Source organism: Mercenaria mercenaria, chromosome 12 (assembly GCF_021730395.1).
Source record: "Mercenaria mercenaria strain notata chromosome 12, MADL_Memer_1, whole genome shotgun sequence".
Taxonomy (NCBI): Eukaryota; Metazoa; Mollusca; class Bivalvia; order Venerida; family Veneridae; genus Mercenaria; species Mercenaria mercenaria.
The window spans coordinates 1,425,998-1,439,684 of NC_069372.1; the positions used below are offsets into that span (position 1 = coordinate 1,425,998).

The 13,687-nt window shown below is 36.4% G+C and overlaps 1 protein-coding gene across 1 annotated transcript in view; it reads left to right on the plus strand.

Moving 5' to 3' along the window:
• LOC123533984 (rabankyrin-5-like) overlaps nt 1–13,687 on the plus strand; it is an 80,507-nt gene extending 66,820 nt beyond the window's left edge. Inside the window, exons 22-25 of the mRNA XM_045315997.2 lie at nt 4,961–5,085; nt 7,572–7,718; nt 10,691–10,781; nt 12,087–13,687. Coding sequence (XP_045171932.2) covers nt 4,961–5,085; nt 7,572–7,718; nt 10,691–10,781; nt 12,087–12,219 — 496 coding nt within the window. The 3' untranslated portion in view covers nt 12,220–13,687. The remainder of the gene's footprint in view (nt 1–4,960; nt 5,086–7,571; nt 7,719–10,690; nt 10,782–12,086) is intronic.

Below are 13,687 nucleotides of genomic sequence, written 5' to 3' on the forward strand. Positions count from 1 at the left end.
GTACGAAGCTTTTCCGTTGGCGTCAAATACTTTACCAAGGCTTAAAACACTCTTAGTTCCACATGGAACAATCTGGACACCAAAGCTGGTTTTGATGAACTCTGTTGAGTCAATGGAAAGTATCGGTGGGAATGCATTTAGGCAGAGGTTTAATTTAGAAACGGGAGAGGTCAAGTGGAATCCGAGAGTGCAAGTGCATAGCGCTTGTTCGCCTGATGTTACCTACTACCCTTTCGATAGACAAAAGTGCACATTTACATTTTCAGCATGGGGATATACAGGTCATGAATTATATCTTAATACATATAAAAGAGAATGGAGCATTAGTTCATATGAGGAGAATGGAGAATGGACCCTGATTGAAACAGACACTGAAACTTCAGGTGCATTTACTGATAGTGAACCAGCAGTTAGTCTGTCGATAACAATTGAACGGAAACCTTTATATTTTGCATTTAACATAATTCTTCCGATTTTAGTGCTCGTACTTCTGAATGGTATGGTATTCTGGCTTCCAGTCGAGTCGGGGGAACGAGTCGGATTTTCAGTGACATGTTTCTTGTCATTTGTTGTGCTACTTAATATGATAATGGATATTTTGCCTCGTTCCTCTTCGCCGATATCGTATCTTTGTTTCTATACTGTGTCCATGATGATGTTTAGCGGACTCAATACAGCTTTTGTTATTCTCCAAATGAAACTCTTCCATAAACCAGACTCGGAAAAAGTCCCACAATGCATTATCAGATGTGTTAGGTTCCTGAAATGTGAATGTATTAGAGATAGAAGAAATTCTTGCTCTCGCATGAAAGGAGGTAGAAAAATTCATTCAGCAGAAGAAGGACACAAAGACATAGTTATTACCTCAAAGGATGAAATGGAGCCCAAAGATGAAAATGAAATTGAAACAGAAATCACCTGGCAAGATATTGCACACTTTCTGGATAAATTCTTTTTTCTCGCGTTCTTGGGTGGACAGATATTTTTCAGTCTTTGTTTTTTGTTACCAATTGGGTTGAGAGCATGAAGCAAAGTAAAAAAACCCTTGCAGACTTTTTGTGACATTTTTAAAGTTAATATTTGGTTATTAACATTGTTCTGTACAGTATAGCTATATATCCAATTAGTACCAGTTCGAAAATACTTTTTGGACCAATATGTTTTTTGGATGGCTACTAGTCCAATTATATCCAACATATTGAATAGGACAGTGATAAAATCTTTTTATTCTACGCTTATTTTTTCAGTAGAAAAAAGAAAAAAATGTCAAAAAGACACAATTTTATCTTTTAAACTTATATAGAAACACTGCATCAAACATTAAGTAATGTTGATATTCATACAGATACTTTTTATCATGGTGATTTAACATCAAGATCAAGTCAAAAATGTTGCATTATATGGAAATATATTGAACAGACACATGGTTATATGTGAATCACAGTTTGGAAGTAAGGAGTTTGAGTAATAATATACCATAACAGTAAAACAGATGCTACATTTTTTTGCATATCAGAGAAATGTGTTGTGTATATAAAGACAATTTGTAGATTAAAATGGTTTGAAAATACTTTAACTTTGTTTTTAGGTTACCAAATCTTCTGTCCGCCATGCATCATAGTCGCCCTTATTTAGTTATTTGTTTAAATATATCAAAACAACAGTCAGTGCCTTCAAGAATGAATGAGAACAATTATAAACAAAAGTAAACAGGTCAGACAACCAGCACCTGTGAATGACTGACCAATGAAAAAAAGGCAAAACATTGACTTGTCAGACAAGGCAAACCTAAAACCTATCAGAAAAGGCAAAACATTGACCTGTCAAAATAGGCCCATTGACCAGTCAGAAAAGGCAAAATGTTGACCTGTCAAAAAGGCAAAACATTGACTTGTCAGACAAGGCAAACCTAAAACCTATCAGAAAAGGCAAAACATTGACCAGTCAGAAAAGGCAAAATGTTGACTTGTCAAAAAAGGCAAAACATTAACCTATCAGAGAGGTCAAAACATTGACCAATCAGACAAAACAAAACATTGACCAATCAAAAAAGGCGAACCATTGACCAATCAGAAAAGGCAAACCTAAAACCTATCAGAAAAGTCAAAACATTGACCAGTCAGACAAAGCAAAACATTGACCAATCAAAAAAGGCAAACCATTGACCAATCAGAAAAGGCAAACCTGAAACCTATCAGAAAAGTCAAAACATTGACCAATCAGACAAAGCAAAACATTGACCAATCAAAAAAGGCAAAACATTGACCAATCAGAAAAGGCAAACCTAAAACCTATCAGAAAAGGCAAAACATTGACCAGTTCAGAAAAGGCAAAATGTTGACCTGTCAAAAAGGCAAAACATTGACCTGTCAGACAAGGCAAACCTAAAATAAATCAGAAAAGGCAAAACATTGACCAATCAGAAAAGGCAAAATGTTGACCTGTCAAAAAGGCAAAACATTGACCTATCAGACAAGGCAAACCTTAAACCAATCAAAAAAGGCAAAACATTGACCAATCAGAAAAGGCAAAATGTTGACCTGTCAGACAAGGCAAACCTAAAATCAATCAGAAAAGGCAAAACATTGACCAATCAGAAAAGGCAAAATGTTGACCTGTCAAAAAAGGCAAAACATTGACCTATCAGACAAGGCAAAACATTGACCTGTCAGACAAGGCAAACCTAAAATCAATCAGAAAAGGCAAAACATTGACCAATCAGAAAAGGCAAAATGTTGACCTGTCAAAAAAGGCAAAACATTGACCTATCAGACAAGGCAAACCTTAAACCAATCAGAAAAGGCAAAACATTGACCAATCAGAAAAGGCAAAATGTTGACCTGTCAGACAAGGCAAAACATTGACCTGTCAGACAAGGCAGACCTAAAACCTATCAGAAAAGGCAAAACATTGACCAGTCAGGAAAGGCAAAATGTTGACCAATCAGAAAAGGCAAAATGTTGACCTGTTAGACAAGTTAGACCCAAAACCTATCAGAAAAGGCAAAACATTGACCAATCAGAAAAGGCAAAACATTGACCAATCAGAAAAGGCAAAACATTGACCAATCAGAAAAGGCAAAATGTTGCCCAATCAGAAAAGGCAAAACGTTGCCCAATCAGAAATGGCAAAAGGTTGCCCAAGCAGAAATGGCAAAACGTTGATCTGTCAAAAAAGGCAAAACATTGACCTGTCATACAAGGCAAACCCAAAACCTATCAGAAAAGGCAAAACGTTGCCCAATCAGAAATGGCAAAACGTTGATCTGTCAAAAAAGGCAAAACATTGACCTGTCATACAAGGCAAACCCATAACCTATCAGAAATGGCAAAACGTTGCCCAGTCAGAAATGGCAAAATGTTGATTTGTCAAAAAAGGCAAAACATTGACCTGTCATACAAGGCAAACCCAAAACCTATCAGAAAAGGCAAAACATTGACCAATCAGAAAAGGCAAAATTGTTGACCACTCAGAAAAGGCAAAATGTTGACCTGTCAGAGATAGCTAAACATTGACCTGTCAGACAAGGCAAACCTAAAACCTTTAAAATGACAGTAGTGGAGCAATCATCAATTCTTCTCCAAGCTCCCCGGTGCGTGCACGTCGCAGATAGTGCACATGTGGCACTGACTGGGTCATGTATATTGTCTGTATATTGTCAGCCTAGTTAGTGCCACATGACTAAAACCGGGGAGTGTGGCCGTAAAAAGGGGACATCTATCCACTGGACTTCATCTTGCCAACTTGTCTATGGTGTTGGACCTTTCTTCTGTCTCCGGAGTGCCGGGTCTGGTCAATCCTGGCCAACTCAATGCCGGATTACCATCTCTGAGGGGCGTCCCGGTTTTGATGATATGACTGGGTAGCGTTCACTTCGGCTGGTTCATCAACGAGGTTGATGTTGATCCTTGTCTGCCAACTCGATGCCAGATTACCATCTCAGGGGGTTTGTGCAGTCCAACTCCAGCTGGTTCATCGACAAGGAGGGACTTCGGAATCAGGCTTCTGGATGTGACATTCTGGGCAAGACAGCAACAGGAGTGACGTACAACGCCGGGGAAAGAAGACGGGATGAAGACCAGACGACCAGACGTTTTTTAAATGCAGAAACATAACAGCGATGCTCATTCACTTCAAGGCGATATCACGTAATTGTAGAACAGCTAACTACAATGACACACTACATAATCATGATGTTTCACAACAATGAAGCTACATAACTATGAAGATAACTAATGGGAGTAGACGAAAGACGAGGAGGAGGAGTATAATTGTAGAACCAGCCGCCCATATGGTTTTTTAACTGGTGGCGATGTTAAACAACTCAACACACACACAAATCATCAATTAAGAGGGAACACAGTGGTCTGTTGGTAACGCTGTCTAACTACCAAACGAGGGATCAAGAGTTTGAGCCAGTATTCCTCCAGCTACAAATATCAAGATTTGGAGAAGAGTCCTTTGTATTGGAGCTGAAGCTAAAGAACCATGGAAGCTTCTGGAATTGGAGTGTCTTCTGTATCTTGCACTATCCTTCCACTAAAAATTGGTAACAGTCTTATGGAGGAGTCGCCAATATGGGTTACCAGTGGCAACTATAAATTAACTTAAAAACAAACAAACAATTATTAATTGTCTATTATATTGTGATGTCATTTTGTTAGTGATATAGGAGAATACAGAATCTTTGAATATCAGTATAATTAAAAAGGAAAATTGAAATGTTTGGGATAGATAGATACATAATAATATAAAACAGAGTTGAAAATGTTTCATGACTCAAGGTCAAATACTTAATGAGATACATGTGACACAAACTTCTAGGCCCTTAATTATTTTTGACTGCGCCACTCGTGAAAATATTGAATATGGTGTTCACTCGGTGAAATATATTTCAATCTTACACTGAAACAAACAAATATCCTCTATAAAATTAGAAATGTGATTTTACTTTTTATAGAGGGCAGAACCCATTACATGTACTTGGTCAGTATGGCAGGGACAATGCAGCAGCCATATTTGAACTGTTTAAAGAGAGTATGCCAGAATATCCCATTGCCAAAACTGATGTTGAAGGAAATACAGGTTTGTTATAGTTTCTATCTTTTGTAACAGTTGCCTACCTTTAACATATGCAGGCATTTGAATATTAGATATCTGTAGAATATTGCTAATGCTATAAGGAAAACAAATGTTTTGTTTATGCAGTTATGATGACTACCTTTATACAAATTTATCAAGAAAAATATTCTCTCCTTTTACAGAATTTTATTCTACTTATTGAAATTGGGTTGTATCTAAGTTTCACTGGACAACATTTGAGCAATTCCATGATCACCTACATTTTACCTCAGGGGAGATAATCAGTACTGTGGAAAAACAACCCTATTATTTTAGATTGCTTGTGGTCAGTAGAAGAACCATACTGTAAAAGCAGAAATTTTCGCGAGGGTTTAATTTGCGCTATATTAGTGGGGCCCAACATCTCGCAAAAAATTAATCCTCATGTAAATATTCACCATTAGTATAATTCAAATTCAAGTAGGATACCACATTTACTTTTTCGCGAATATTAAACTTCGCAAATATACTCAGAATTTCAAATTCATGAAATTTTTATCCAGTGAAAATATGAGCTTTTACAGTATTGTTTCTTGGGATGAAGGTTAAAGGTCAAGGTCACAGTGACTTCAAGACTGAACACTTTTTTTTCTCAATAATTGAATACGCAGTGGCCTACATCATTAAACTTGATAATATGATTGCTTGTGGTCAGTAAATGACACCTTTGTTTTGGAGGTCAGTATGTCAAAGATCACAGCCACAGTTACCTCAAAGCTGAAAATGGTTTCTGCTAGGTAATTAAGGTACCTTTGGACTGTTGTGTTCAATGATTGCCTGTGGTCAGTAGATGATCTCTATTGTTTTAAAGGTTAGTAGGTCAAAGGTCAAGGTCATTGTGACCTCGGGACTGGAAATGGTTTCCCTCAATAATTGAATGCTTTTGCCTGTAGTGCACACACTTCATAGGGTGATTGCCTGTGGTCAGTAGATAATACCTATTGTTTTGGGGACTAGTAGGTCAAAGGTCAAAGGTCAAAGTAGTGATCTCAGGACTAAAAATGGGAAGATCATCATGGGGGCATATGTGTTGTACAAATAGCTCTTGTTCAGTATTGTCATTTTTATACTTCTGTAATTTATTATTGATTTTTTTTTTTAGCTCGACTATTCAAAGAATAGTCTAGCTATTCTACTCACCCTGGCGTCGGCGTCGGCGTCTGCGTCGCACCTTGGTTAAGTTTTTGCATGCAAGTACATACAGCCATCAATTAAAGGCATATAGCTTTGAAACTTATTTTTTCTTTTTCTAGGTCAATTACCAACCTCTCTGGGTCAAGTCCCATAACTCTGACATGTATTTTGAGCAAATTATGCCCCCTTTTGGACTTAGAAAATTTTGGTTAAAGTTTTACATGCAAGTTACTATCTCCAAAACTAATACAGATATTGATTTGAAACTTCACCTGTGTCTTCGGGGTTATAAAACTAGTTGATAGCAGCAGGTCCCACAACTCTGACCTTCATTTTGGCCAAATTATGCCCCCTTTTGGACTTAGAAAATTTTGGTTAAAGTTTTGCGTGCAAGTGCATACAGCTATTTCTAAAAGGCATATAGATTTGAAACTTATTTTTTCTTTTTCTAGATCAATTACCAACCTCACTGGGTCAAGTCCCATAACTCTGACATGTATTTTGAGCAAATTATGCCCCCTTTTAGACATAGAAAATTTTGGTTAAAGTTTTACATGCAAGTTATTATCTCCAAAACTAATGCAGATATTGATTTGAAACTTCACATGTGTCTTCGGGGTTATAAAACTAGTTGATAGCAGCAAGTCCCATAACTCTGACCTTCATTTTGGCCAAATTATGCCCCCTTTTGGACTTAGAAAATTCTGGTTAAATTTTTGCGTGTAAGTACATACAGCTATTACTAAAAGGCATATAGATTTGAAACTTATTTTTTCTTTTTCTAGATCAATTACTAACCTCACTGGATCAAGTTCCATAACTCTGACATGTATTTTGAGCAAGTTATTCCCCTTTTTGGACTTAGAAAATCCTGATTAAAGTTTTACATGCAAGTATATACGGCAATAACTAAAAGGCGTAATTATAGATTTGAAACTTATTTTTTCTTTTTCTAGATCAATTACCAACATCACTGGGTCAAGTCCCATAACTCTGGCATGTATTTTGGGCAAATTATGCCCCCTTTTGGACTTTGAAAATTCTGGTTAAAGTTTTACATGCGAGTTTCTCTCTCCAAAACTAATGCAGATATTGAATTGAAACTTCACATGTGCCTTCGGGGTTATAAAACTAGTTGATAGCAGCAAGTCCCATAACTGTCAAATTATGCCCTCTTTTGAACTTAAAACTCTTTTGATATTTAACCTTTTTGGGTAATATTTTCCTGCTTCTGGGACAATATTTCGAATAGTCGAGCTTGGCTGTCTTACGGACAGCTCTTGTTAGATTTCAGTGTTGTTGTTTCTATATTTCAGTATTGTTGTTGGCGTACATGAATGGTAATGGAAACTTGTGTCGAGCTCTGGTGCGTGCAGGGTCTCCGCTGGGAGAGGTCAACAAGCAAGGACTTAGCGTGTTCAATGCCCCGGTGGCAACTAAACAGCTGCTTTTTAAACTTTTAGGTAAATGCTCGTGTTGTTGGTAACATTGTATAATAGTGATTTACTGACTGTACATAATAAAAGGATACGGATTGTCTGAATGTACACATGCTGGCCAGCAATTGTCTGAATGTACAGATGTAGAATAGTAATTATCTGAATGTACTTATGTAGGATAGTGATTGTCTGAATGTATATATTTAGGATAGTGATTGAATGTACATATGTATAATGATGAATGTACAGATGTAAGACAGTTACTGTCTGAATCTATATATGTAGGATAGGGATTGTCTGAATGTACATATGCAGGATAGCATTTGTCTGAATGTGCATGTGTGGAATAGTAGTTACCTGAATGTACATATGTAGGATAGGGATAATTTTATGCTGGATAATTTTTGTCTGAATGTATATATGTAGTAATTGTCATCATTATAGTAATTATCTGAATGTTCTTATGTACGAATAAGATTGTCTGAATTTACAAGTGTAAAATAGTGATTGTTTGAATGCACATGTGTAGGATAGTGATTATATGAATGTACATACATAGAAAAATGATTGTCTGAATGTACAGATGTAAGATAGTAACTGTCTCAAGGTACATGTATTTGATAGTGATTATGTGAATGTACATAGGATCATCACTGTCTGAATGTACATAATGTAGGATTGGGATTGTCTGAATGTACATAATGTAGGATTGGGATTGTCTGAATGTACATAATGTAGGATTGGGATTGTCTGAATATACATAATTATGTAGGACACGGATTGTCTGAATGTACATAATGTAGGATTGGGATTGTCTGAATGTACATAATTATGTAGAACAGGGATTGTCTGAATGTGCATATGTTGAAAAGTATTAACAACTTTTTTCGAGTGATAGACTTTTCGTAGTACTTTATTGTATGTTAGATTTACTTTTGCAAGACTGAATTTTCAACTGTGACTGCATATTTCAGTCATATTCTTAACATGTGTATTTCAGTTGCAGAAAACATTGAAAAAAAATCAAAACTTCCATAAAGTCCAGTAGGACTTGTTAAAACATATGGTGAAATTGTTTGAGAGTCACTAATTTATTGGCTCATAAGGAAAAAATGAAATTCCCATTTATTATGCTTGCCTTCAAAGAACAAGAGGTATATTGATTTGCTCATTGTAGTTGGGCCTGTCCGTCTGTTGCTAGACCATTTTGTTTCTTATCAGTAACTAGAGAATTGTTTCTGGGTCAATAGGTCAAAGGTCAGGGTCATAGTGACCATCATAATGTAAACAGTTTCTGCTTAATAACTAAAGAACATTTTGGCCTACAGTCTTCAGACTTGATAGGGCGACTGTTTGTGATCAGTAGATGACTCCTATTATTTTGAGGGTTGGTAGATCAAAGGTCAAGATCGCAGTGACCTCCAGACTGAAAATGGGTTTCCATTCAATAATTTAAGAATCCTTTGACATACTGTCACCAGACTTCATAGGATGATTGCCTGTGGTCAGTAGATGACCTCTGATATTGAAAGGTGAAATGTCATTGTCACATTGACTTTAAAACTGAAAAACATTTTTCGCTCAATTAATAAGGAAAACTTGTGCCTTCCATTAACATTCTGTAATTATTTCCTGTAATCAGTAGATGTTTTGGGGGTTAATGGGTCAAAAGTCAAGATCACAGTGACCTTGAAGCTAAAAATGGTTTCTGATCTTTTAGGCTTACAGCACACAATATTACCGGTACAGTCATATGTTTTTGTACCCCCAGACAACAAAGTTGTAAGGGGGAGTATACTGGTTTCAGGTTGTCTGTCTGTCTGTCCGTCCGTAGACACAATCTTTTGCGCACCATCTCTCCTCATCCCCTTAACACAATTTAATGAAACTTCACACAAGTGATCAGTACCAACAGTAGTTGTGCATGGGGCATGTTAAGTTCTTTCAGAAAAAAAATTTGCAGAGTTACAGGACTTTGTTTTTTGTTACTATACTATATACATAGACACAATCTTGTGCGCACCATCTCTCCTCATCCCCTTGACACAGTTTAATGAAACTTCACACAAGTGATCAGTAATAACAGTAGTTGTGCATGGGGCATGTTAAGTTCTTTCAGAAAAAAAATTGGCAGAGTTGCGGGACTTTGTTTTTTGTTACTATACTATATACATAGACACAATCTTGTGCGCACCATCTCTCCTCATCCCCTTGACACAATTTGATGAAACTTCACACAAGTGGTCAGTAACAACAGTAGTTGTGCATGGGGCATGTTAGGTTCTTTCAACAACAAAAATTGCAGAGTTATGGGACTTGTTTCTTGTAAACATTACTATGTACATACAGTGTGCATATGCAATCTTGTGCACGCCTAATCTTCCGAACCCTTGCACACAATTTAATGAAACTTCACACAAGTGATCAGTACCAACCCTAGTTGTGCATGGTGCATGTCACGTTCTTTTAGATAAATATTCTGCATAGTTATGGGACTTGTTTTTTGTTACTATACTGTATACATACAGTCTATATACATACAGTCCACATAATTATGCAATCTTGTGTGCGTCAAATTGCAATGTACTGTGTCAGTGCATGCTAGGTGTACATTCATCACATTTAGTGATAGCTATAGTTTCTAACAGGCCATTATGGTGATGGAGGCATACAAACAGTTCTTGTTTATCTTTCAATTTGTCACCTACAAACATTTATCCTGATGAAAGTTTCTACAAAAGAAATTGAATAATCACTTAGGGAGCAGACTTATAGGATAAGATTCCGGATCCTGAGGTTTCCTTTTCAGATTTCAGTGAGAGCGGAGTTTGACCACATACTCCACAACTTTATCAAATCCTGTGAAATCAGAAATCCAGAAAGCTCGTGTTGAGCTAGTTAACGTAGATTGTAAGAACATTCTTGAAATGAATACATGTAAGTTTAAATTTAAAAAAAAAAAGCTAAAATTTTGCACTATTATGTTTGTATTACAGATATGTTATCAAAAGAGCCGCCATGGAGTGATGGGGAAGTCTGTTTAGAATGTAATGTTAAATTTAGTATCAAAACCAGAAAACATCACTGGTAAGTATTGAATTCTTTATTGTATTTTAGGAAGTAAGTAAGTAATGACTTTTCATCGACTTTTCCATCACTTGTACTTGCGGAAGTGAGAAATTTAATATGATTTTTGAGGTAAAACTTAATTATTAATAATAATATTGTGAAGGTGTCATTTATAATATAGTAAAATCGGTATTAAAGTCTACCTTTGAATATAGATTAATACTACATAACCTGCCTGGAAATATTGCCATTTTCTCTTCCTGTTAACCCACTAACAGTTAAATTTCATGAGTTATGAATGACCACCTATTTTTATGCCCCCGAAGGGAGGCATATAGTTTTTGAACCGTCTGTCGGTCTGTCGGCATTTTTCGTGTCCGGTCCATATCTTTGTCATCGATGGATGGATTTTCAAATAACTTGGCATGAATGTGTACCACAGTAAGACGACGTGTCGCGCGCAAGACCCAGGTCCGTAGCTCAAAGGTCAAGGTCACACTTAGACATTAAGGGATAGTGCATTGATTGGCGTGTCCGGTCCATATCTTTATCATCGATGGATGGATTTTCAAATAACTTGGCATGAATGTGTACCACAGTAAGACGACGTTTAGCGCGCAAGACCCGGGTCCGTAGCTCAAAGGTCAAGGTCACACTTAGACATTAAGGGATAGTGCATTGATGGGCGTGTCCGGTCCATATCTTTGTCATCGATGGATGGATTTTCAAATAACTTGGCATGAGTGTGTACCACAGTAAGACGACGTGTCACACGCAAGACCCAGGTCAGTAGCTCAAAGGTCAAGGTCACACTTAGACATTAAGGGATAGTGCATTGATGGGCGTGTCCGGTCCATATCTTTGTCATCGATGGATGGATTTTCAAATAACTTTGCATGAATGTGTACCACAGTAAGACGACATGTCGCGCGCAAGACCCAGGTCTGTAGCTCAAAGGTCAAGGTCACACTTAGATGTTAAAGGTCATTTTTCATGATAGTGCATTGATGGGCGTGTCCGGTCCATATCTTTGTCATTCATGCATGGATTTTAAAATAACTACGCATGAATGTGTGACACAGTAAGACGATGTGTCGCGCGCAAGACCCAGCTTCGTAGGTCAAAGGTCCTAAACTCTAACATCTGCCATAACTATTCAATTAAAGTGCCATTGGGGGCATGTGTCATCCTATGGAGACAGCTCTTGTTTAATTCAGTTTATTAATTCTATTTTTAAGTCAGTTCCTTTAGACAGATTAGATTGTGCATTCTTAGATTTTTTTGATTTTTTTGATAAAAGTTTTCAACTGTTTTTCTTTTCAGCCGACATTGTGGCCGTTTATTGTGTTCCAAATGTTCTGCAAAAGACATGCCAATTGTAAAATACAACCTGTCGAAACCTGTACGAGTTTGTGACGTCTGCTTTGATGTGCTGTCGCTTGGAGGAGCATTTTGATTGGACATCTTCAAGTTTTAGTGCTTTGTAATGTCCACTGTGATATTATATCATCAGCGGAACATTTCGATGTAACATCACTTAACTTATTTGTGCATCTTTTGGTGTAATGTTGGCTGTCATGTTAAACCTAAAAGTGGTGTATTTTGATATAAATTCCTCTAACTAAGGTGTGTCGTTTGATTTGACATCAGTGGACATGATGTGTTGTGCAGAAGAAGAAAATATTTATATGATGTCTGCTACTTTGTAATATCTTATAGAGAAGCTGCATGGATATGACGTCTGCTGCGGTATTATTCTTAAAAGAGCATTTTGCACTGCATCTCTGAAGTGGCCTGTAACATCATCTGCAATGCATGCATGTCAGTTTTTGGAATCACATCTTAAGTTAAAGTCCACAAAGCAGTATGATTAAATACGGCATTATATACACGTGTGAATTAACTACGGCCAAGTTTTGCATTATATATTGGATGAGATTTAATTTCTATGTTTTTTTTTAATTGAAAGGGGTATATCTGATAAACAAGATTTTTTGCACTAAAATAAAATTAATTATTAATAAAAAGCACATTTTAATCTACATGTAAGGACATTCTTACGGCTTTAACAGTTCAAAGCATGGGACATAAGTACCATTTTGTAAAAAGAATTACCATAATGTTTGTGAATTTTGTACAGAATATTGACTTTTTTTCATTCACTTATAGTTCAGTAATTGTTACCGTCAAAGGCAGCTTTCTAGAGTTTACATAGGGTTTTGAATATGTTTTATCAAATATTACAAATACTCCTTGCACAACTTATAGATAAAAAGTTCGGAATTGCACATTTGTTCTTAGAGTGGATCTTGAACTCTTAACCCCTGGAGTCATATTTAGGGCAAGCTACCAGATGATCAAAGATGCACTTTTAACTTATGTAAAATGTCCTCATACTGGTGTATACTGTAAAATCATCAAATTTCGTGGGCATGAAATTTCATGGTTTTGGTCATAACGGCAATTTTGTGGGGATATGAATTAGTGGATTTCAACTTTTGAACATAAAATGAATGAGAATTTTACTTGTTCATTGGGATTAAATTTCGTGGATTGAGTCAACCACGAAATTCACGAAAATTAGTCCCCCGCGAATGTTAATGATTTCACAGTACATGTGTATTTTTGTCTTTATCACAGAGAAGAATTGTTTCGTCTTTACCACCAAGAACACTATCACTGTGCAATTATTTGGTCTGTATCATATTATTTAACAAAAACAACATGATCTTTGAATGGCATAATTTTTGAAGTTTTGTGAAAGAAAAATGTGACCAATTAATTATTTTACAAGATTCAGTTGTGCTTTTTATGCAAATCGCCGTGCTGTAGACTTGCTTTTTGTAAAGTATTTGCTAATATTTTTGTTGAAGTACGCGGTCAATTTTGTTTTGATATTCTATTTTGAAAGTGCCAAGTTTGTT